We start from the raw sequence: 25,340 nt of genomic DNA, 5'->3' as shown, positions 1-25,340 counted from the left end.
TCCTGTCAAGTGTGAGATCAGAGCTATGACCTCACTGTACTTCTTCAAATAGCAAAGAATAGCAACACTCATGAGAAGTGATGTGGTTTGATTAAAACCAATTTGGTTTAATTGAAGCACTTAATGCTTATGCTGGCTAGAGATATGGGAGGTGTTGTAAAATGGAGTGATGGGGATGGCCGTGCTGTGCTTCAGTATTTTGTGAGAGAAAGAAACCAATGCCTTGTTCTGTCTCCCTACTGTCAGAGCAGGGTCTCCGTTTTTTTTTTTTTTCTCTCGAGGGCCCTGGACTGGAGGAGAGCGGCAGGAAGTGACTGCTGTGACCTCTGTTGCTCTTAAGACATCTGAAACACCGGAGCAGTGGGCAGAACGGGCCCTCACTTCCCCTTGGCAGCAGGAAAGCAGGTCCCCTGTGCTGCAGGGGGAGCTGCCCGTGCTGGCCGCTGCCTCCGTGTGGCAAAAGCTCCCAGCGCTGGAGCCTCGTTTTGTTGCTGAAAGCTCCTTGGTGCGGAGGTTTGATCCTGCCTCAGCACAGGCTCGGTGGGGATGGTTTCCTTCTCTGCGTGCACATGGAGATGTGTCAGTGTAATGGTGTGATTACTGCTGTGCTTCCACGGCCAGAAATACTGTGGGAGCCAGATTGGCCTTGACACCAGACAATGAGAAACACCAGTGACTTTGTTAACACGTGGCTTTACCCATCTCACTTTTGTTTGGGATTTCCTTTTCACTCAGCACTGAGAGAGCAAAGACGACCTTTACTTGTGTGTTTCTATAAAAAGACTGAGATGGTTGGTGTTACCTGGATGTTTTCTGTGGAACTTTTCATGATAAGATTCCCAGATGAAGTCCTGCAAAGGAGGGATGTAGCTGGTCTGGCAGCTCGTGAGGCAAACCCTTCTGTAGTCTTGAAATTACAGAACTAAAGACTGTTACAATAAAGCTAAGTGTGGAAAGTTGTGGCGAGAAGCATTTGTCAACTTTCTTTCCTCTTGTATTGCAACATCTATGGCTATTTTAGATCTTGCTACAAATGATTAATTTTTAGTTTGAAAAGTGCTTTTACATACTTTCTGAGAACTCTGTCCAAAGTAGCACCTCCTGGTGTTTTGCAGTTTGGTGGTTTCCAACTCTTCCTCGTCATGGGTAGGTGCAAAACCAGCAGTTTCCTGACGAGGACTATTTGCCTGGCTGCCTTTTTTCCAAAACCACTGTTTGGCTGTGCCTTTGAAGAGCCAGGCAGACTGTTGGGATATGAAACACAGCACCTTTGGAAAATGTGTTGCTTCCATTCAGAACAGAAAATGTCTGTGATCCTCTCTGTTTAGGGAGAAGTGACTGATAAAGTGGTGCCTTAACACCAAAGGTGTTAATAATTTGGGTGTTTATAGAAAAGTTTTAAATATCTAGTGCTTGGATTTTTGGCATCAGGTGTGCACAAAATACAGCAAAGTCTTTTTACATGCTCATTGTTGCTGTGAAAGAGATTTACTAGTTCGCATTGGACCAGGATACAAGGATTTCTCTATCTGAGGTTTTTAATGCAATTTTCTGCAGAAACAAAGAGGAATTGGATGAGTGATCAGTGATAGACTGCGATAGGCATGTGATGAGTGAGTTGGTGTTAGTCTCTGAGGAGTAGAAAGTGCTTGTGTCAGGGAGTTACTCTGAGATCTGTGGGTGAAATGCATGGGGTAAACAAAAAAAGCAATGAACAAGATGATTTTCTGCATACTTAAGTGTCTTGGAGTGGAGCAAGAGCAAGAAGTTCCCAGGCAGGGTCTCAAACCACTGAGGCCATCTCAGGATTGCCAGTGGGTTCAGCTAACACCAGAGAAATTTCACAGCAGCCCGTGAGAGAATGCAGTCAAGTGGGCCCAGAGCCTCCTTCCAGCAGAATGCCAGGACTTTTTAAATACAAGAGGTAGTGATGCCCTAGAAGTGATTTCTAGTGCAGACAAGGAGACAGAAATTGAGATACTTCATCTGGTTGCCAGCAAGTGGTCTGCAGACAAGGAGAAGACAAAAAACCCAACATAATCCCCTGCTAGCAAAGCTTATTTTGAAATCAAATACTTGCCAATGGCTTGTGCATGACACCTGATAAATATCAGACATTGCTATCCATCTTGCCTGTCTATATCTGGCAAATCGGTGTCAGATACTTTCTAATGTTTCCATGTTCTTTGCCTCAATGTTTTCTTATGGTACTGAGCTGCCAAGTCACAGTGGGGCTCATGGAAAGACATATTTTGTTTCTCTCTGTGAAGGCACAGAGTATTGCAAGTGCAAGGGCCTTGAGACCCTCACCACCTGTGGCCTCCCTGCTGCGCCCTTTGCTGGAAATGTTGGATGAGGTGAATCTTGCCCCAGGCTTCAGCTTTCCCTGCTGACTGACCCCTGAGTCCTTGAAGTAAGAAAAGATAAAATATCTTTTTTCCTAATAAATGCAAATTATGTTTTCAAAAACCATGTGCTCATCTTGAAAGGGGGAAGAGCAGCTTTGTCAGCACTGCAGTTTCTGAACCTGAGGAACAATAGTTTGGAGCCTGTTGCTTCGTGCTGCAGCAGCATCCATCCAGAGACCACAGAGGAGATCCTTCAAAAAGAGCTTGGAGGCCTGGAGAGTGTCAGTCCTGCTGGGGAGAGGCTCCCGTGGCTGGTCTGATTTTCCTGCTTTTCCTCATTTTTCTCTTCTGTCACATTTCAAAACAAAAGGATGCTTCTACTAAAGAAAATATGCTTGAAACTAGCTAAGAAATGCTCAGCTCCTTAGTTTGATTTGCGGGGGAAGGTGGGGGTGTGGATGGTGGGGGGTGTGGATGGTGGGGGGGGGGGGTGGGGGGTGGATGGTGGGGGGGGGTGGGCGGGGGGAAATCCTGTTCTCTTTTAATGTAAACATAAATTCACCTCTTTCCCCAGCAATTCTGTGAAGATCACAAAACCACAACTCCAGGCTGGTCAACTGGAGCCTGAACACCAGCTCTGCTCCACTTTACACATGGGATAGGAAAAGCAGGTCTGGTTCATGGGGAGACCTCCACAGCAGAATCACTGCTTGCCATTCCTCTTCATCTTCCCAAATCTTCCTTTCTGCCCACACATGGTGTGAAGTTTCTCTGTGTCACCAATGGTGCTTGTACATAGAAATGGGTTTGCACTTGTGCAGGCAGTGGAGGCAAGGTGAGCTGCCTGGGGTGGATCTATGGGTAAGAGCCCAGGGCTGACAAAAAGCATCTAAAAACTGCTGAGGAGGTCACTCATGTGAGGTTGTCCTGTGCTGGAGAAACCATCTGGTGGAAAAATAGCTGTGTATAATTCCTAGGTAGCTGAGCTTAAACCAGTAACATATGCAGCAATGCCAACTGGTTCACAGTGAAAACACATTCCCTGAGAAGCAGTGGAGGAACAGGGCACCAGGCTTTGCTTTGAAAGCATCTTTGTCCCACCACCCTTCTCTCCCTTGTTAACTCCTTCTGGGTTTAGGGGCATTTTCCCAACAAATCCTGCACGGCCCCTTGCTCCACTGCACAGGTCCTGCTTGCACTGCGGGGCTGGTGATGCTCTGGATGGAGTTTTAAAGGACAGTTAGCTGCTGAAATTGCCTCCCTAATCAGTAACCAGTTGGGCTGCTGCATCACATCTTAACCAGCTGTTGCTTTTAAACTGTAGTCCTGAAATTGCCAGCCAAAACCTCCTTCTGTACCATGCTTCAGCAGGTGGAAGCAGAAAGCATCAGCACTCCCAGCAGCAAGGAAATCTGCTTTTTCCACCTGAAGGACAGACCCGTTGCTTGTTTAATGTTTCTGGGAGAGAGGGGAGATTGCTGATGGGGAAAGGTCGTTGGCAGCTTCCTGTCTGTCAGAAGCTCTGCTCAATCTTGATGCAGCTGTGGCTTTCCAGCAAAGATCTCCCCCTGAACTTGTTGATCTTCACTGTGGGAAGAAAGGAGGAGTTGTCCTTCTGTGAGATCTAGATGGCAGTGAGTGCCTGATTTCTCCATGATAAATGTCAGAGCCTTCTTACAAGATCCAAATCTTATCTGCACGGACCAGGCCCTGACACTGCCCTCAGAGGAGAGAGGTGGTGGCACGAGAGGCCGAGGGAGGCTCTGTGCTGCCTGGGCCATGATGCTCTGGGAGCAGGAGTGAACATGGGTCAGGTGCTGAGATCAGATGTGACCCAGGTTAAGAATTTTTTTTTACTCAGGGCTGGATTTAGAAATCCCCCCAGCTGGACCCAAACCTCTCTCTCTGGTTGCCAGCTCCTCACTATTTTGAAGCAGGAGAGATTTTTGCTTTCAGTCCCCAAAGGTTGGTTGGTTGGTTGGTTGAACATGAGCTGGTGGCAAAAGGCATCCTTAAATTTAGCTGGACTGTCTGCCCAGAGGGGAGCTCACTTCTGAGGGGCACCAAGGGTGATTTTGGGCATTTAACAGGGCAGCTCATGGGTACTCCTTGAGGTGGACCAATGTGCTCAAGGGTTGGATGTCCAGGTCTCAGGAATCTCATCCCACTTCACTAGTGAGTGTTAGGGAAGAAAACTGTTCTGCCTTCCCAAAAGGCAAGATGGGCAAAAGAAATGTTCCTTGTGTTGAACTCAACTGCCATTCAGACACTCTCTCCTGTGCTCTGTCTGTCCCTTATTTTTTTCCTGTTGCCATCATTCTCTCTTCACTCTCCTTTCCAGCTCTGCCTGTAACAGATGTAGCCTTTTCTGTACCAGCTGCTCCCCAGAACAGTGACCTGTACAAAATATGTATTTCTACTTTCTCAGCAGAGCAAATAAAGAGCTGAGCATCACAGGCAGTGCCCAGTACTTCAGGACCATCCCCCCAGCTGCTCCAGCTGTCTGCTGGATTTGCTGCTCCATGGAGATGAGGGTTTGAGGGGTGCAGGGGTCAGCTTGGATTCATTCCCATGGAAGCAGGGCTGAACTCCCATCAGCTAAGGCAGGGGAAAACCTGACCCTGAGTGCAGAGGGACCCCACAGCAGTTAGGCTTTATCTGATTTCTGAGCAGTTGTCAATGAGAAACTTCTTTATCAGGACCCTGCCTGGACAGATTGTGCCTTGCCTGTGAGCCTTGCTGATAAACACTGTGACTGTGGGTGCCCCTGCACCCATGGGAGTCCATCTGTCCATCTGACTGTCTGTCAGGAATACAGGCTGTAAAGTAAACCTGTGCTGCCTGCTGAGGAAAAGCAGCAGAGGGAGTGGCCTGACACAGCTATGCCAAACCACTCCTCTGGACCAATCTGCTCCATCAGCATTTACCTGGGCTAGAGCAGAGAAGGGGTTGATGTCCAAAGAATTGGCTGAAACACCTCTGTGATGCTCCTCTGGGCTACTGCTGGGATTTTCTTTTGCCCTGTATTCTGCCCTCATCAGCAGGGTGGATGTCCTCCTGCCAGGCACTCCTGCAGTGTGGTCCACATTTAGTGATGTTACTAGAGTAGTGATTACTCCTGAGGCCACCTGGGAAATACAACAGCCCTGAAAGTTATGACTAAGGAGGAGTTCAACACTTTAGATTTTGAAGTGTTTATTGTAGTTTAAGACTACTCCCAGTCCTGGGTGTCTGCTCAGGAGTCTGGGTGCACAGTGTCGAGGCAGCCTTCTCCCTCCACCTGCTCTCTGCTCCCCAAATTAATGTCTTACAAAAATGCAAAGCAAGAGCTTTGCAGGTTAGGAAATCTGCTTTGCATGTGATTTGAAAATAATGGCAGCATTTCAGTGCAGGAGCTGTAAGCAAAGCTCCAGGAGCAAACTCTGCTCTCAAATACCTGCTCCTCATTTATTTGCTTCTTTTTGTAGGCCTGTTCTGTTGGGATATTTAATCTTTCAGTTTACATACACAGGATCTACGCAGGAAGAACATTATCCTGTGAATCTTCCTCACAGATTATTTCTATAATTTGAGGTAGCTGACCTTGATATGGTGACTGTGCTCTCCTTTGCGGATTTAAACTATTTAACTTAAAATCCTATTTCTCTTAAACTCTGATAGTCATGCCATGGCATGTTTCAAGGTTAGCGTTCCAATATAGTTTAGCTCATGTGCTGTTCTCTGTTTAAAAAAAGGAAGTTTGTTAGCTTTCGGCAGTTTGTGGCCTCTAGTCCAAGATGAGATTTTTTAAAATTAGAGCTGATTATTTTCATTGTATGTCTTGAGTGGTTTTTACAGACAGTGTTCCTTGGGCATCCCACGACACTCCACAAAGGGCATGCTTTACTTTTAACACCTGCACATCCCAGACTGTTTCAGATCCAGGTCTCCAGGCACTTCCATGTTCAGAGGAAGGTGGAAAACTCTTTACTTGCCAAGCACAGAGGGATGTGGGCACCAGCAGAGCACAGCAGAGCAAGAGATGGGCACAGGCTGACCATCCCTGCAGGCTTCAGGGCCCTGTTACACAGATGTACGTGAGATAGGGATGAAACATTTGCTTTGGACTTCCCACAGCTACCAATTGTAAAACTATCTCATTTCCCGAGGCGTGCTGCAGACACAGAAAAAATAACAAAACTATGTGGCAAAACTGCCAGTGCTACAAGTTCCCCCATCAGCTGATGGTACAAGACAGATAATTCAGCTCTGAGATCTCCCTCCAGATACAGGGAATGTGCAGCTCCCCTACTCACAGCAGCTCCCCTGGCTCCTGCAGAATCCCCAGTGGCCCACGACTGTGCCCACTGGCAGGCATTGCTCTGGATGCGTCCCATGGGGCTTCCAGTGCCATGGTGGAAAATGCCCTGGGCTGGTGGGAAAGGCAAAAACAGCCAGTGGAGTTTTGTTTTCTCATACGAGGGTTGTTTGTGCACAGTGGAGGGGTGTGGAACAGGTGAGTGTGTACCCGTGATCAGTGGAAAGTGAGAGGTGCTGTTGCAGGGAGGGTTTCCGCAGCCCTCAGCAAGTGGAGCCTGAGCATCTCCCTCACGTGTTTGCCCAGCTTCCTATTGATGCTGAGCACTGCCTTACACAAAAAGAAAAGAAAAAACAGCTGATGCTAAAAAAGTCAAGTAGAAATGAGAGTGGTAAGAATAACCACAGCACACGAGTCCTTCCACACTTGCTTGCTTTGAGTCTCCTATTTTTCCTGTGCCAAAGAAAAAACCCATGTGCAGAGGCTCATAAGGCTGAACATGCAACTTGATCCCTCAGTCCGGTGATAAATCCCAGCCTGGAGAGGGGAGGAGCTGCTGGAGTCTTTTCTGTTGCTTCATGGGGTTTTGGTGGAACACCATGCCCTGGGGAAAGTTGCTGCTCAGCCCAGATCCCCACTGAGGGCCTCTATGGACTTTCCACCACATAAAAATAGATTTACCACAGACAACTTGCACTATCAGTACCGACAAGGTGCTGCAGCATGTCAGGCCCACACGTCAGTGCCCCAGTTAATCCAGCAGCACTCCCTGTGACTGAGAAAAACCTCCACTGCTTTGATAACCTCATTGTTTGGAATTTCTTCTTAAGTGAACTCAAGCCTGGTTTAATCACAGCCAAAAGGCAAGCAAAAGGTCCGAGCCAGCTGAAAGGCAGCTTCTATTTATCTGTCTATATAAGATCTTTCATGGCTTTTCAGATGTGCTCCTTGTGGAGCCACATGTGATCCAAACCCTTTACCACGTTCCCTGGGGCATTTGCACCACACAGTGATGATCTGGCCAAGCAAAGTGCCTATGCCCTTCCAGAAAGAATTGATATGTTTCTACCAAAATATATTATCTAACTTAATATATTTTTTTCACTTCTACTGCGAATACCTATGATTCGCTTTCAAAATAAAACAAAGCAAAAAACCCCTCAAGCCTGGCATGAGATTCCAGAGACAATTTACTTCTGTGGAAAAAGATGATTCCCCAGTTGGTGAAACATGTACAGACTGTGAATAGCTAACTTCTAACCTATCTGCTGGACTGGTGTGGCCTGAGGCAGGGAAGAGCAGTGACAGTGCCAATGCAAAAATGCAGTTGACTGAAAATTAGGGAATATCAGGCACTGCTTTTTCACTCTGGAGGCCTCTCAGCATTAGGCCAAGGAGGGTGGGGTGCGTGCCTTGAACCACAAGCTGCCTGCAGCATCACCTTCAGTCCAGCTGGTGGGTCCTGGCTTTGCTTTCCTCCTCGGGCAAAACAGGAGATGAAGGCAGAGAACTTTTAATTTGGACTGATGATGGCAGGAAGGCCACAGTGCTGGGCTTTTCTGTTCGTGTCTCACTCCCGTCAATCAGGAAGTGGTGACGCAGGTTATGGGCTGGCTTTGAGGTTTTGGAAACTTTTAGAAAAAGTTGATCTCTTCGCTGCGTCTTATTTCTGAAGTGTGAAGCTGTGCTGAAGGCTGGCTGCGAGCAGAGGGATGCCAGCCAAAATGCAGCTCCTTATCAGATGTAACGGGAGGATTTTCCTGGCTATTTGTTTAATCCTCTTTGTGGGATACACAGCACAAGGTAAAACAGGGTGGTTGTTCTCTCGGTAATCCTCTTTCTGGGCTATGCAGTGGAGGCCAAGTAAGCAGCCTCCAAACTTTACAAACTGACCTTCTCTTGGGGGTAATGAGGTCTACTCAGAATGTCTGTTTTGCTGATGTTTCCTTTTCTGGAGGGGGAATGGCAAGAAAATGTGTTTTTTGCAATTGGAGCATTTCAATTCTTGAGAAAAAGCTTCATAATATACGTTGTTGCATGTGTGTATGTTTTCAGTCTATATATCTCAATATACATTTTTCTAAATGTCCATTTCATAGTGGTCTGGTTACTGCTGTTACTCAGCTGTGGAGTTACAGACATAGTATGTAACAGTTCCCATGTCATAACTCCTACAGTCTGCTTTCTGGGGGGAGCAGGAAAGGAAACTAGTTGTAAGTATGAGGAAACTAAACGGTTTATTCCGTAAAACATTGCAACATACACCACTAAAATGACAAAAGGGAAATATTGATTCATGATGCTGTGCCCCGTGGATTTGTTTCTTGTGAGAAAACTGCTCTTCAAGCATGCAGAGTATAATTTGTCCACAATCCAAAGCTATGATAGTGATAGACTCTCATTATGCATTAGCACTCTGAGGCTGATCTTTGAGGGATTATGGGCTGCTTGTTCCATGTTGCTTATTTGCAAATTTTTCAGCTGCAGCTGTTTATTTTGTTGCCACTGTTATTATTAAAAACCTTCTTAATAATAGGCAAGGAGAAGAAGATCAGTATGGAAAAGGAATATACTGTAGAAGCAGCAGGAAATTACACCCCGATATCTTTTTTCTTTCACAGAAGAGTGTAGGAGGGAGCTGAAAGTCATCCAGTACATTATGGAAATATATAGGACAATAAAGAAATGTAATTACAGAAAGCTATTCCCATGAAACTGAGAAAAAAATAGATAAAATGTCAACAGGTTGAGAATGCATCAGGAGGTTTCTGAACAAATTAATTACATGAGCTCAAGAGGAAGGATGAAATGTCGCTCTTCTTATCTTTTTTATGTGATCCTTATTTTGTAATTATGGTATTTTTTGAGGACCCACATTTTCAGTGACAGCCCCAGTCAGGCACTGGGGAGCACCAGAACTGAAAACCTGGGTTTACAAAACCTTGTTGTGTCTGGGAGACACCTGAACTGTCTCTCCTCTGTCGAGTGCTCCCAGAGCCTCCATAAACCCCAAACCTGCTCCTGTGGCACACCTGGAGTTTCTCACCTTCCCACCAAAACTCAGCCTATTGAACTTGAAGGGGCAGAGCTGGAGCCAACATAGGAAGGAGAGCACAGGAGCCAGCTCTCTGCTAGGTGCCTTGTCCCCAGAGGTTTTTGCATTACTTTTGCATACCTCCACCTTCAAAGGCAAGGTGCAGGGGCCGAGCCCCCAGGTGCCCCATGGTCGTGCCAGACTGTGAGCTGGGGATGAGCCTTGCTGTCACAGGAGTGGTTTCCCACAGACTTCCTGGTGCTGTGTGTGAGGGGATTCTCTGGGATTTTTCCTGGACGACTTCCTGGTGCTGTGTGTGAGACGTGTCTGATGTCTTTGATGACAAAAATGCCATTTAAGATGTCAGTAGCCGTTTAAAAAAAAGTCTTCAGGGTTACTTTACTTTTCCGGAGGTTGAGCAATCAGGGCCGCACAAATAGCTTTCATCTGCTCCTTTAAGCCTTATTAGGTGCTCATAAAGTTCATAGGACCTGGTGAATAATGTACTGGTGCTCATGGACAATGTGTGGCTGATCCCATCAGGTGCTCCGATGCAGAGGGCGAGGTACAAGAGGGTGAGGTGCCGGCCTGACGCCTGGTCCGCTAACTGCATCGAAGAGAAGGGGCCCTGGTTCTACATGCCCACTGGGGGGGCCAACAGGATCCTTCCTCCCATGGCAGACCCATCCCTGTAAGTTCATTTGCCACGTGGTTGTCATCAATGCTACCACCCCAAAATGTATTATTCTTGCCTTGACAGTCCTGTCACAGCGTGGCTTGCCCACGGTAACGTGAGACTTCGATTTGTTCATCTAAGAGAGAAAATTGCCATTCTGCATTTCAGGATGAAGAGATATCAGGAACTGGGCGACATATTCCCTCTCTCGGATGAGGATTTGGGCTCTGGCTCCAATACCATCGTGGAAGCAGAGCCAGCCTCTGGGTCGGGGCTTGGTGACAATGACAGCTTCTCTGAGGCAAAGCTGCCTGACTTCCTGGAGAGCCTGCGAGGCAGCAAGCTGAAGGAAAAGCTGTCAGAGGAGGATTTGCTCCTGTAGGGCTGGAGATGTCGTCCTCATGTGCCGCTCCCTCGCCTCTTCCCCAGAGCCTGACCCGACAGCCGTGAAGCGATTTCAAGCCAGCATCAATAAAAAACTTTGCCTTAATATCTTTGATGCTTTCACTTACTAAAAGCGTTGTTGTTCAATCTGAACTGCCTTTTTATGTGTACACGTGCAGCAGCTATCACAATGGGGGAAACAACAGCGATGGGTACACAGCCAGCTCTGTGGGAAAGTCATCGTGCTCTGAGGGGATAAATTCCAGCCCTTCGTGCGTAGGGAGCCTGGTGAATGAAAAGTCTGCACTTTTACAGCAGTCAGCCAATCGCGTATCCCCAAAAAGGGCGCGAAATCCTGCCAAAAGCGAAGGGTTATTACCGCGTTTTTTTCCTGAGGGGACCCCCCCCCCCCGGCGCTGTCGCCTCCCGGCCGCCAGGCGGCGCCCTCGCGAGGCGGGCACGGAGCTGGAGGGTCGGTCACGTGCGGCGGGGCGTGGTCCCGGCGCGGGGTGGGCGTGGCCTAGGGGCCCGTAGGGTCACATGACCAGGGGCGCGCGGCCGGGGGCTGCTGGTGCTGGTGCGCGCGGGGCCGGTGTCGGGCCGCGGAGGGGGCGCGTACCATGGTGAGTGCGGGGGGAGCGGGGTGGGGGGGGTGGTTATGAGGGGCGCGCCGAGGGGCGCGTACCATGGCGAGTGCGGGGCGGGGAGGGCAGCGCCGATCCGCCATCGCCTGAGGTGGCGGCGGCGGCCTGGGCAGGGCGGTGCCTCCTCTCCCCCTCCTTCCTTCCAAACCCAAGGATTTAGGGAGTTATTAATTTTATTTGCGGATTAAAAGTGCCCGCATGACCTCGTAGGGCGGGGTTTGGTCGTGAAGCTCGGGTTCCGTGTGCACCGCGCGGCTGCCGTCGGGGAGAGCGCCCGGACGGACCCGAGGTTATCTCTGGATCTTCCGGCAGTGCCGTGAGGCAGCGCCGGGCTGCGATCCTTGGGGAGCGCACCCTCCAGGAAACGGCGGCCGCCCTGTGCCTGGCAGGCTGGGCCGAGTGCTCGGCGTGCTCCCACGAGGAGGTTAAAACAATAATTGTAAACTGTGCTGTAAAGAGTCATCGGGATCCATGGCTGTGTGGGTCTGGGCTGTTCGGATTCCTCTACACGTGTCTCTGTTGCGCGTGCAGAAGCTGCTCAGGGCTCCGTGTGAAGCCGGGATTTCTGTGCCCTCTCTCAGCCGCTGGCGCTCCTACAAGTTCTTCAGTGCAGCTCTTACACTTCAGGCTGAACGCAGCTTGATTTTGGTCCTCATGTGGCAGAACCTCCAGCGTCTGTCTTTTGCACAAAACTAAGAGCATAGCCTAGCATTTGGCCAGTTTCTGGAAACCCCAGTTCTCTGTCTGCATTCTCTTAAACTGTAACATAATAAGCCCTATGATAGCTATCTAAAATACTTCTTGTTTTGCACAGTTTCCCCACAGCAGTATCTTCAATAGCAGCTGGAGGAGATGCTAGCTGTTGACTTCTTTATTTCACATGTTCTTGTTCTCTCTGGAGGAGATCATAGCCAATCTCGAAGGAGTGCTGTTGAAATATTTACGTGCATTCTCCTGAGAAGTGATGTGTTGCCAATGTTTGGTCTGGTTGACCATTTAAATAGTCAGCTTGTAACTCAGAAGGTACTGTGAGAGCATCCTCTATAGTTTGCTTAAAGGTAATGTGTTTGCTTGTTTAGTTAGAGGGGAGTATAAGACTAATCTAGAAATAAAGTACAGTTTCAAGGAAAAAATGTGGCCATGCTCAAAAGTATCTTGTGTTTAAAATAGTCTGCAATTTGGAATTCTTGTTGAAACTTTGTTCTTTTTCTCTTGCCCTTCACCAGAAACCATGAATCAGTAATGGTTCAAGTGTGCACTGTTTAAAAAACAACAAAAAAAAATTCACCAGTCTATACAAATCTGTGCTTGGCAGAGACTGGGAAGACATTTTGATCTATCGTCTGATGGCCTTGTTGGTCATCTGCTGCTGCCTTCCCCTCAGAATGTGTAGTAAATGTAACAGGGTTTCAGTTAGAGTCACACACGTCTTTGTGGATTCAAGTGGGGCCGATTGCTGGACACATACAAACTCAGTTTAGTCTTGTGTGAATCACTGTTCTATAGCTTCATCTTGCTCTGTGTCCTCTTCTCTGGGAGGACTGAGCACCAAGTCTCTCAGTGTTCCTACTGCTAAGCAGTGGCATTCAGATCAAATCTTCCCCAAGGCTCTTTGGTTTTAGTGCTGCATTTCAAACTTCAGGTCTCCAGAATGTCTTGGAAAGAGTTCTTACTCCTTTTTTTAATGCTAAATTGGTGAAGTGACAATGACTGTGTCGTTTAACCCCAGCTGGCAAGAAAACACCACCATAGGTGCTCGCTTATCCCCCCACCCTGGTGGGATGGGGAGAAGAAGCAAAACTAAAACTTGGAAGATTGAGATAACAGTTCAATAATTGAAGCAAAGTGAAATATAATAATAATGGTAAATAATAACAATAATAATAATAAAAAGGAAACATAAACAAGTGATGCACAGTATAACTGCTCAGTGATGTCAGGCCCCTGTCAGCCCCTTCTGGGTAACTCCCCCAGTTCATACACTGGGCAGGACATTCTAAGGTGTGGAATGTCCCTTTGGCCGGTTTGGGTCGCCTGTCCTGGCCGTGCTCCCTCCCAGCTCTTTGGTGTCCCTCCTCACTGGCAGAGCACAAAAAAAAAAGTACAAAAAAGTCATTGGATGAATGCATTAAAAAGTCCTTGAATGAGCCCAGCTTAGCAACAGCTAAGACATAGCAGTGTGTTATCAATGTTATTCTCAGGCTGAATCCAAAAAACAGCACTGTATCAGCTTCTGAGAAGAAATTAGCTCTAGAAGAAGTTAAATCCAGCAACAACCAGGACAGACTGTTCCACGTGTACCAAATTCATCTGGCTGAAGCAGATGTTCTCATGGAGAACACAGTGTAATTTCTCAAAAAACCCCACAAAAATTACACTGAATTAGTGAAGTTTCATCTGCTTTAGTACATCAAAGCAGATTAGTGCCTAAATCTTTGGAGGAAAACGTTGGCTTTTATACTAATCTTGTTGAGCTTCCCATAGAGCCACTAACATGTTTTGTAGCTTCTTGTAAGAAGTGTTTGTCTAAGATCAAAGGATGCTCTCTCAGGTTCTTGTGTTTGGTGCCTGTCAAAATTGGAGCACAGAGAACGCTGAGGAAAGGTGGGGACAAGCACTGCCTGCAGCAGTGTTACAGGTAAACTTGTAACACTCACTCTCTCTGATGGCAGCCTTGTGCAGCTGAGGTGGGCTGTGTGAAGAGCTGCTGCCTCTCAAACCTGCTGGTGCTGTCTGCTAACACAACTGTGGTGTGTAGGCAGAGGCAAATAAAATCCCTATTCCCTTTCCCCAGCCAGGGGGATGCTTTGGGTTTTGCATTATATCCCCTGTTACTGTTTCTTTCCATTCTACTTTGATCTAGTGTTTGGGTGTTTGTCTTGGTTCAGGAAGACAGGTGTCTGCCTGGGAAAGCTGGAGCTTCCCTTGGAATGGAGAATGTAAACCCTCTCCCTCTGAATTATTATAATTTTGAAATTAAGGGGCTTTCAGGCAAAGATATGGGAATAGGAATAACAATTCTTTACTAAGAATATTAAAAAATAAAAATGTAGTAGTACAAAAAATAAGCAGAACAAAAAAAAAAAAAAAAGAAAACACTGACAGAGTCAGAATACAACCTGACACCCTGTTGGTCAGGGTGTTAGTAGCAGGCCAAATAAGTTCTGAAGTGACAGATGTGCTTCTGCTGGAGCAGAGATGATCTTGTAGAAGGGTGTAATTTCCTTCTGAAGGTCCAGGGGTAATGAGATGGATCCAGTCTTCCTCTGGGAAATCTAGTGGAAAAACAGGCTGTGCTGATGTTCTGAATCTCAGGTTTTATCCAGGTAGGAATGCTGGGCTCCTCCCCCTGGGTGGAGCATCTCCCCATGGGATGATGGAATTGTATCAGCCATGTAGTGAGCCTTAATCACCCATTAACAGCAGATACCCCTGGAGGGAGGATGGGTCCTGGAAGAGATGAAGAACATGGCCCCACCTGGTTTTAACAGCTGCCCATTAACAGAAGACACCTGCCCCATCCCCCCTGGAGTTATGAGGAATGGGTCATAGAAGAGATAAAGAAAACATCTTCCCAACCTGTTCCAACAGATGGGAATAGAACACATCTTGAATTGCAACCCAAGACAGGTTTTTTTTTTTAGTACTAATGGTAATGATGCTGTGTACTTTTTATAAACATGATGTTTTGTAAGAGCTGTTACTGCTTGTTACTGACCTGATTTCAGTTATTTGCTAGATGAACAGCTGTCCTTTGTCATCACTATTTCTTGGGTGTCTGATACATAATGGCTTTGTAACTTTGTGGAAGCACAAATGTTTTTTTCCCAGCATATAGTGTACAGCTGCAAGTAAACACCACATTTAAAATGGAGTGTTCACTGTGTAGTAACTTATCCAATTCTTGTTCTTCCAGAGTTTTCTTGGAAACCTTTTCGTTCCTGTTTGTGAGATTGATGTTGTACTTAATGACGCTGAAACACGAAAACCTGCAGAAATCAAAACAGAGGATGGTAAGGTAGAAAAGCATTTTCTCTTCTACGATGGAGAATCCGTTTCAGGAAAGGTAAATTTTTATTCAAAAGTGACTATTGCTGTTCTGATTCTTGGCATGCAAATGCATATTTGAAGGTAAATTAAAAACTGCTGTAAGAGCTGTGTTGTTATTCAAAAAGGAAACTGTTTTGCTAGGTATGTTTTTTTTTAACCATAGTCATTGAGACAGCTGATAGAAGTCAACATTTTTGAATAGTAGCTGTTTATTTATTGCCAGTCATCTGATATTTATCAATAAACTTTTTGTGCAAAGATGATTTGCTTCTGATGAGAAAACTGTTCCAAACTGGATCCCCCTGCTTCCCCTTCCCTTTGAACTCCAAAATCCACAATCTAATACAGGTAACAGTAATTTTTGGCTGGCACAGTCAAAAATTTGCATACCCTGAAGATAAGCCTTGCATTCCATGCCCTGGAGTGGTTTCTGGATTGCATCAGAGGAGCAACAGAAGAGCAACATATGAAGTTCAGCTGACTGCTGGGTCAACAAGAGTTTTTCTTGCTGAAAAAAAAGGCAGTGAAGTTGAGATTGACAGAGGGATTTCTCTGCATTCAGTATTGGAACTCTTTGCCATCACTCTGTTTTACCAGAGCCATCTCCACTCTGAATATTTCTGTTACGATTGACTCTTTCTTCAAAAGACTTGAGTTGGGTATTGTTGGGTTCTGAGATTGACTTCTGAATGCCAGCTTTGATCTTGACTGACAGATACCACGGGGCATCTTCCTGCTCTGGCAATGACTTTCTGTACAAAGATCTTGATATTTTAGAAAGATCCTTCCAGGGATGTGAGGGGCCACAAGATAAGCCTCAAAACCAGGAAGCTGAGGGAGAAGCTTATGATCACTGGCTGGAGCACTGCCTGCTTGTATCAGCAACACCTGAGAGGTGCCTGATGAGTTTTGGCTAACACAAGCACAGTGGCATGAGAAGGTCTGGTAGACCAGAAGTTTTTTGGACAGCTTCCCTCTACCCCAACCTTTTTTTCACCAGCAAGATGGATTATTCCAGTGGTTTACCTCCTACTCAGATAGTGACAGTGTACTGGAGTTTGAAGTACAGGAATTTCTCTGGTCATCACTGCCTTATAAGAAAACATTCTATATGCTTAATATTTACATGTTTCAATATAAAGTAACCTTGTGGAATCCTTTCTTGTCTATTTTTGAGAATAAGTCACAAATGAAAGTCTTCACAGTATATTTCATTATCTGTTATTTTTCATTGACTTAGACAGCTCCAGTATGTAGCTGTCTGCCAGAGAAGGGACTGAAGTTCACTTGGCTTGAAAGGAATTGGTCTCATGGAATTTTGTTTTTGAACTTCCAGATGGGACTGTCAGGAGATACTTTGAAGCACCACGACTGGCTCTGCTTGAGCTCTGGCTTGGATACTTAATTTTAGGACTTTAAAGTTTTAATTTTAGTTGTAAAATTCAGTCTCGTGGATGATTAGATTTTTCTTGGATGTTTTAGTGGTGCCTTGAAAATGCTTATGTACTTATATATATGTAAAATAATGCCTAAGCACTGCTCTCTGGACCACTGAATACTCTTACATGCTCCAAAAAGAATTCCTCTCCAGAGGAAAACACAGCACTGAAAGAGAGATTTTAGAAAATTATAGCCATGTGACATAAAAGATAGGATGAAAAAAGTGTTTTATTAGCTACATTGTAGAAAGTCTTACCATGCAATAAAACACAGAGCTGTCTAAGTGAAGTGCCTGGGGAGGAGAGCTTTAGACAAATGCTACACTGGGAACATTTTGCCTTTTGTTGCTATATGATGTTCACATACTGATTACAAGTTTGTTTTTTTTCACTAATGAGCAGCAATTATCACTAATAAGCAAGTAAAATTATTTGGAAGATGTGGATAATCAATTTACCAGGTTTACCTGTAATGCATGGTAAACCATTTGGATTAACTGAATTTTCATGATCGGCTGTTTGATTTGGCTGCTTTCAACCTCAGATAGGGCCATTGAGAAGAGATCTTGGTTTTCATAGGCATGTACTAATGTCTTTTCCTTTTTACTGAGAACGTGTTAGAGTGAAAATGTTGAAAAAATTTAACTTGAGTTTGGTTGGGTTTTTTTCACTTTGGCAGGTGAACGTCTCACTTAAACATGGGAAGAGACTAGAGCACCAAGGAATTAGAATTGAATTTGTAGGACAAATTGGTGAGTTTAAACAAAAAGGGGCTTTTAGGTGCTTGTGGTTTATGGAACTTGGCACTTGTGACTGTCAGCAGTTTGGCTCAAACAGTGCAACCTGTGGATGATAAGGGACAGAGGAAAGTTGTATTTTCCTTACTTTAAAGCAAGTGATGTACTAATTTGTGCTACTCAGAAGTCATTGGGAGAAAGATATGTACATGTGAGGGATTGTGACTATTCAGTCTGTCTCAGACTAGCTAAAAGTTTGATTAAGAACCATTAGAGTCTAACCTTGTCGTCTTCTCTGAAAGAAAAGAGGCACAGAAAAGCCTACAGCAAAATACTTTTAAAAATTCTATGGCAGGTGGTTTTATAAAACCTGTTAGAAATGTAAATTTCTTATAACTACCTAAGTCTGCTTAGAGTTGAACTATAAGGAATCTTTATTATATCTAATTTCTAACCAGTCTAGGAAATCTCTCTGCACCCTTAGGCTGATGCTAAAATTCCTTCCCTCTCAGAGAGCTCTTTGCATTATTTTCCCCCTTGGAAGTCTCATACAATTGACTTTAAATGGAATTTCACAAATTCCCTATTTCTCATCAGTCAGTAGGCTCCAGTAGTCTGTGTCTGAAGTGTTGTGTGGTAGATATGACTGAGACCTGGCACCTGCTGCTTTATGCTTTGAGGTTTTGGTCAGTAAGGCTGTAAAATTAAACTCTTGAGAGTAAAGCAGCACTGTGATGGGAGTGAGGCATACAGACAGAGGAAGAAAAGAGCTCAGGTATGTCAGCTTCATTTCGTCTGTTGTCTTCTAATAGCTCTACAGATTGGTTTTCATCTGCTCTTGACTTATACATTTTATTCTCTAGATTAATTTAATTTGATATAAAGTTTCTTGAAATTCATACATTTCTGGGACTTTCTGTTACGCTACATTTGGAAAATTTGGAATACGTTTGGAAGTCCACAGAGTTACGTGGTTTAAACTACTGCTCTTTGTACTTGTCCATGTTTTCTTGCATCCTTCCAAGTTTTAGTATAGAAATGCAGAAAGCATTCCAGTAGTGTGATCTCTGCACTATTTGCAGACTAACTCCATATCAAAGCTGTATTTTAAACCAGCTCTTCGGAGTACAGCTTCTCTGACTGACTGGCACAACAATATTGGATATGCAGCATTAGATAGACTGTGCATTAGATAAATGCTTGTACTTCCAGACTAAGTACATTTTTAGATATTGTGTGGTTATATTAGAAAATAGGAGTTACTAGTTGCTGTCAGTTTCTACCATATTGGCAGTGATAAACTGGAGTTGGTCTTTTAAGTTCATTTATTGTTTTCTGAAAAACTTCAGTCTGTTTAACACCAACTAGCAATGCTGATGTTCAGTTTTGAATGGGAGAGAAGCTTATTTTTAGATACTGAAGTGTTTGGGGTTTGATTTTTAGGATAAGTTTTGGTGAGAGTTGCACGACAAAAATCTAGGAATGAATAACTGATACTGCTCTGGGGACAGGAGATGCTGTTGCTGTGAAACTCCCTTTGTTTCCAAATGACTGACTTAGACCATAATAAGCCATTTGACTAGTAGTAATAAATTATTTGCTAGGTGTTGTTAATCTGCAGACCAGATTAGGATCACTGGCCTCTCCTAAATAAGGCAGTCCTGATGTTGCTTACATTTTGTCCCTGCAGCAATAAATGCTCGAAGCCAAAACCAGGCAATGCTAATTACAGGGCATGAAAAGCAAGAAGTACTTATTAAAGCTAGCTAAACTGTCATTAAAAAACAATGCCATGCTAGTGAAGCTCTCAATGTGTTCTCTTCATTCCAGTTAACTGTAGGTTGCTAGAACTGAAGGTAATTGGAAAATCTGAATAAAACATTTGGTCAAACTATATGTGTTTTAAGTTAATTGCTTCAGTTATAGTCTCCCACCTGCTCCTGCCAAATTAGAGACAATTTTATCTGCTAAAAATAAACTCTGAAACATATTTTCCTTTAACTTTCTAACTTTAGAACTCTTCAATGACAAAAGCAATACCCATGAATTTGTAAACTTAGTGAAAGAACTGGCCTTACCTGGAGAACTGACCCAAAGCAGAAACTATGACTTTGAATTCATGCAGGTTGAAAAGCCATATGAATCCTACATTGGTGCCAACGTCAGACTGAGGTTTGTAACTATTAAACCTTTTTTTTCCTCTCCTCCCCTGCAGAAAATTCATAATTTAGCAATTATGCTGCCCTCTCTTCCTCCTTTTAGTTATTACATAGAACATGTAAAAGTCAGTAGCTAGTGTGCCTTGACTGGAGTTGTGGAAATCGTAATACAGTGTGGTCTTTTCTACTTAATTTGGAATCGCTCAGTGCTGTTTCTATAAATAAAATCCCTTCAGTTCAATCAAGTGAAGACAGTCCATGTCTCTCCTTAAAAAAACCGAAAAACAATATACCCACAACTGAAGAAAACACTCCCACATGTAAGTGTTTTGTCTTGTGTCTTGATGTTTTACTCTTTTCTGCTTAGTCTTATGAGATTGCAAACTGGTCTTTCAAAGAATGTCTGTACTTCAGAACATGAGGGCTCTTACTTTGTAAATCTGGACAATTCTGGCTAATTCAGTGGCTTTCTTCCTAGGTATTTTCTAAAAGTGACAATTGTGAGACGGCTGTCAGACTTGGTGAAAGAATATGATCTGATTGTCCACCAGCTTGCTACATACCCAGACGTGAACAACTCCATCAAGATGGAAGTAGGCATTGAAGACTGTCTCCATATAGAATTTGAATACAATAAGTCAAAGTAAGTGTCAGAGCAAAATACATTCATGTAAATAACTTGGTATGAAAGGCTACAGTATGTAATACATGGTGACCAGCTTCACCTTCTGGAGACTTAAAATGTAAAGCACTAATTACACAAAGGCCTTTTTGAGATATAGTTGGCTGTTCTGTCTTCAGAACTAATAAGAAGGTCACTAGCAAATATTTAAGACTTAATTTTTGCATTTACGCCTTTTTAGTATGACTAATAGCACTTCCTTTCCTGATACTGATGGGAATGATGGGAATACTGTAGTTGCTCTGGTCTGTCTGAAGTGCTTAGTTCAGTGTGGAAATAAGCTCCAAGTAGTTTCCAGGCAGATAACTGCCTGTGTGACTTGTGTTCAAGAAGGTGCAAAACTTGTGTTTATTCTTTAACAAAATCCCCCATTTTGTTCTTTTAAAGGTATCACTTAAAGGATGTGATTGTTGGAAAAATTTATTTCCTCTTAGTGAGAATAAAAATTCAGCACATGGAGTTGCAGCTGATCAAAAAGGAGATAACTGGAATTGGTAAGAGGAGCAAAGTCCAAGTGAAATGGCAGCTTGGGTGCCAGTTGAGCCTTATGCAGACCTGGAGAGTGAAGTCAGTAGTTGCAGCTCTGGCTAAACCAGCGCTGCACCAGCTTCTTTCTCACTGGTGTTTGACTACCACTTGCATTTTGTGCTTTGGCAATAATACTTTGTAGTCAACACTGTCAGTCTATTTAATTGTTCTGGGGTTGTGACTCTTGTGAGTCTTCACAAATGTGAACTCTTGTAAGTGGAACTGGGGCATAAATACACAGTAGCCTAATCAGCCTTAATAATGAACAAGGGAGGAGGTGTAAAATGCATCCTGAAGACTCCCTTGCCTCTGCAGGGATTAACTAGTTAAGGTGGTTTGGTAAACATTAGCATGAATCAGTCATGTTCTGGAAATGTGTCATTTTCTGTCATCCTAAGAAATTGATATGATGGAAACATCAAGCAGCTTTGAGGCAGAAGCAGCTTGATAATTGCAGATCAGGCTTGTACTTGCTAGAGCAAGGCTGGAAGAGGCTGTTGCTCATGACACTTCATTCCCCAGTAGCTGGGGTTTTTGGGAGCTTCTTGTATGGAGAATGAGAAAGCTTCCAGTAGAGGAAGGGCAGAAAGCTCTGCTTTATTTCTGGCTCTGGAGCTGGCTGATAGCCCTTCAGTTTCTAGTCTGAGCATGGCCTAGCAGTGTCAGTTACTAGCACTGCTCATCAAGCAGAGCAGTTCCAAGATTCCAGACTCTCTTGTTTGTCCCTTATTTAAAGCTTGCATATCCTTTGAAGTTCTGGTGCCTGCCTCTTCTGTGTCACAGTGGCAGAGGGAGGATAGCAAAGAGATGTCCTGCCTGGGAGAGGGTTTTGCTGCTTTTGCCATGTCTGACTTATGTGCAGGACAAAGGCAAAAATGTGTTCATTTAAATGCTGCAGAATGGAAATTGTTCTGACAAAACTTTGTGAATGTTTAAAACTAAAGTATATGTTCTCACCGTGCAAACTTGTTTCACCAGGACCCAGTACCACAACAGAGACTGAAACCATTGCAAAGTACGAAATAATGGATGGTGCACCAGTTAAAGGTAAATAACTATGCTTGTTTCAAAGGGTGAGCATTTAGTGTTAAAATCCTATTGAAAACATCTGGCGCAGGAGAGAGGTTTTACACAATTTTTTTAAACTGGAGAAACCACACTTCTCCTTAGGTTGCTGAAATGATTGTGCATTTTCTATTTGGGGAAGACCTTTTTATGGACTTAGGGTATTTCCTTGGGATCCTAGTAACTATTACCCTTATTTACCATTAGAAATTCTGTGACTGATTCTTTCATCAAACCTGACTCTATGGTGTAGACTAGCTCTAGAGAGTTCAAAATACTGATCCTTCTGGCTTTCCTGGCTACCATGCTTATACTGAGAAAGAGTTATCACTTTTCATTTCATACTTGCTTCTGTGCTCAGTATTATGTTTCTGATTATTTGGTAGGGTTGGTTTTTGTTGTTTTGGTTTTTTTGTTTTTTTTTTTTGTTTTTGTTTGTTTGTTTGTTTTGTCTTGTGCACGTTTGTTTGCTTGGCTTTTTTTTTAACCAAGGAACAAGTGTGGACAGTGCTTGGGAAACTGCTTTTACTTTGCATGTCTTCAGAGACTGTATTAATTATTCCAGTTGTAAGGAACTAATTTAGGCTTTCTGTTTTTTGCAGGTGAATCGATTCCTATAAGACTGTTCTTAGCAGGCTACGACCCAACTCCAACAATGAGGGATGTGAACAAAAAATTTTCAGTGAGGTACTTCTTAAATCTGGTGCTTGTGGATGAAGAAGACAGACGATACTTCAAACAGCAGGTATGGTCTATAGCAGTCCTGTTGCAGAATTATCTGGGCTGTTTTACATGCTGCTTTGAACCTCGAGCAGGTGAGAAGCCATCTGTGCTTCTTGTGTGGCATAAGCATTTCTGCTGGCAAGTGTGTTGACAGCTCTTTAGATGATGCTGCCTTGCAAAAAAGGAGTCAAGGGGGATGCTGGATGCTATTCCAGCAAGTACCATAGAACTTGCATTGGGAATACCCAGACAAAACATTGGGTGGGTAAAATGAGCTACCGGTGCATTGCTTTTCTTCCTTAAACTCCCACAGAGAGCTCTCCCCTCCCGCATTAGCCGGGGTTCAAAACTGCAAAGTTTTAATAAGGACTAAGGCATTTGACTTTGAAAATGCTAGAGAAGATGAGGTGGGGTTGAGGAAAGGTGTAGCCAAAAGAGCCACTGGAAGAAGCTGTGTGGATTAGATCAGAATCTTCCTACTACAAAGTAGACAAGATAGTATAATTAAACATGGAAAACAAGAGGTATCTGGAGCATACAGTGGCTATGGTAGGCTTTGGATTTTGAGAAAAGGAGGAAGAAAACTTTATTGAAGTCTTTAATACTATTAAAATTGAGGGTAGGATAGTTAAGGAAGGAGTGACTGCTCAAGATTGCAAGTATTCAAGCAGTAACTAAATATGCAAACACAGTGGTGGTGTCTTTCTGTTACTTTTATATGAAGTGCACTGATAAGTAGTGGGGATGCTTTTTTTTTTTTTTTTGTGGGCTCTTGTGTTTGGTTATCTTTTTTTATTTTCCTGAAAGTTTTAATTATCAGGAACTTAAGATACTTGATGCTGTTGTCTAATGGTAACTGTTGGTTTCAAGAGTGTTTTCTTCCTCAAACAGGAAATAATTTTATGGAGAAAAGCTCCGGAGAAGCTGAGGAAACAACGGACAAACTTCCACCAGCGATTTGAATCTCCAGAGTCACAAGCATCTGCTGAGCAACCTGAAATGTGAACTGGTCTAAGGTGAAAAACTTTGCAGTGCTTCAGCAGGTTAAAGATGGCAGCAGCCTGTGGGAAAAGAAGGCCAGAATTCCCATTACGTCTGTCTTCCTTCATCTTGCAGTGCTGCGTTTACCATACTACTAAAGCGTTCTTCAGTTAAACATTCAAGTATGTATATACATTTAAAATAAAGTGCTTTCTCAAACACTGGAACTTTCTTAAGCTACTATTTTATACTGCACATTTACTTTTATTTGATAATGTTATATGCACTTGGGTATGCAAAAGCTTAAATCTAGTTATTTCCATGCATGGTAGGCTGGTATATTTGATTTTTGCTGCTCATCTCTACAGTGTAGACTAAAGCATTTCCCATCTCTCATGTTGTTTATTGCATGTTTGTTTCCAATGTTGCTTATTTGCTTTGTTTTGTTTTGAAAATGCATTAAGACACAATTGACTAAATCACACTAAAAATCAAGGTTTATGGTGCATTTGTCCTAAAATCTCCTAACGACTATGTTAGACAGGGTTTAACAGAGCTGCATGTACACGCACTATGGAGCCTTCAGACACCTCACCAGCGGTTCTCAGAGGCTTTGCATCTGGCAGTAACAAAGAATATTGGGAAGCATCTTTTCCCTCTCTCCCCCAGTTCTCTGTCAAACTTCTCTAAGCCTTTCACGTGTTGCTCCCAACTTCTGGGGGCTCATTACCCAGCAATTAGTGACTGTAGGGATGCCACGAGTTCACCTTCAGGTGGTGAGCAGGTAAAGTATTTGAACATTGTTATCTTATTGATGAAGTAAATGCTGGTAACATCGATTATTTTGCAAATATGTGAAACTGTGTTTCCTCCTGGCTTCATGATTCCCCTGCTTTCACAGTGAGTCTCTGTAACTGTCCCGACAGGAGAGGCAAGGATGTCCTTGGAGGACATCGTTCTGGGCCTGTTAAAGGGCAAGCAAGCTTTTTGTGGTCTTCTGCAAAGGTATTTGAAGCCAGGCAAGCCTTAGAACTTAGAAGCTTGTCTGGCACAGCAGATTGTTTGTCTTTATCATCATCTCATAGGCATTTAGTGTTTGAAGAAGTAGCTGAAAGGAGTTAGTGTTCATCTGTTCACCACAGAGCGTGGGGTCTGTTACCAGACCTGTGGCTTGGGCACAAATCAAAGCCTGCTGTGAGGAAGGCAACTTGCACTTGTAGTTCACTTGGCCTTTAAACCAAGGCTTCTCAACTCCGGTGCAAGTGTCATTGGTAACCTTACTTTATGAGTAAGTAAATAATCAAATTACATTTCTGTAAGAACTGTTTTATTACTGCGGCACTTTGATAAAGCAAAGACTCTGTGTACTTTATGCTAGGATACTCCTAACGCGGATATCTTCGGCTGAGAGCAAATCCAACTCCCTCATGTAAGTGCCTGTTCAGAAACTTAAAAGAATAAAGTTTAAAAAAGAGCCAAATATTTTCACGGTCACTTGCATGTCGTAAACCTGGGAACGATGATTTTGAAAAACTTGATTGTACTTAACCAGCCTCAGATTGTGCAACCATGTATAACGAGCAGGGGGGGAAA

The 25,340-nt window shown here is 43.9% G+C and overlaps 2 protein-coding genes across 2 annotated transcripts; both read left to right on the top strand.

The window, feature by feature from the left end:
* The first annotated feature begins 8,260 nt into the window (after nucleotides 1–8,260).
* SRGN (serglycin) lies at nucleotides 8,261–10,845 on the top strand. Its single transcript, XM_083865840.1, has 3 exons — nucleotides 8,261–8,448; nucleotides 10,223–10,370; nucleotides 10,524–10,845. The coding sequence occupies exons 1-3, from the start codon at nucleotides 8,358–8,360 to the stop codon at nucleotides 10,735–10,737; spliced, it is 453 nt and encodes a 150-aa protein (XP_083721966.1). The 5' UTR covers nucleotides 8,261–8,357; the 3' UTR covers nucleotides 10,738–10,845.
* A 434-nt stretch (nucleotides 10,846–11,279) lies between these two features.
* VPS26A (VPS26 retromer complex component A) lies at nucleotides 11,280–25,227 on the top strand (the record flags this gene model as incomplete). Its single annotated transcript, XM_083866661.1, is given in 11 exon segments — nucleotides 11,280–11,306; nucleotides 11,308–11,340; nucleotides 11,342–11,362; nucleotides 15,300–15,449; nucleotides 17,552–17,624; nucleotides 19,625–19,781; nucleotides 20,247–20,411; nucleotides 20,838–20,944; nucleotides 21,957–22,025; nucleotides 22,646–22,788; nucleotides 23,658–25,227. Coding segments are annotated over 11 exon segments (1,059 nt in total). The 3' UTR covers nucleotides 23,772–25,227.
* Nucleotides 25,228–25,340: the final 113 nt, after the last annotated feature.

This window comes from Zosterops lateralis (genome assembly GCF_965231275.1).
Source record: "Zosterops lateralis genome assembly, chromosome: 8".
Lineage (NCBI taxonomy): Eukaryota > Metazoa > Chordata > Aves > Passeriformes > Zosteropidae > Zosterops > Zosterops lateralis.
This window is presented reverse-complemented; position numbering and strand designations above follow the sequence as displayed.

What these genes read in the sequence shown, in the direction of transcription:
- SRGN (XM_083865840.1), top strand. Translation starts at nt 8,358, where the DNA reads ATGCCAGCCAAAATGCAGCTCCTTATCAGATGTAACGGGAGGATTTTC. An exon ending in TGTGGGATACACAGCACAAG is followed by an intron (nt 8,449 to 10,222) that starts GTAAAACAGGGT and finishes TGATCCCATCAG; the next exon opens with GTGCTCCGATGCAGAGGGCG. An exon ending in CCCATGGCAGACCCATCCCT is followed by an intron (nt 10,371 to 10,523) that starts GTAAGTTCATTT and finishes TCTGCATTTCAG; the next exon opens with GATGAAGAGATATCAGGAAC.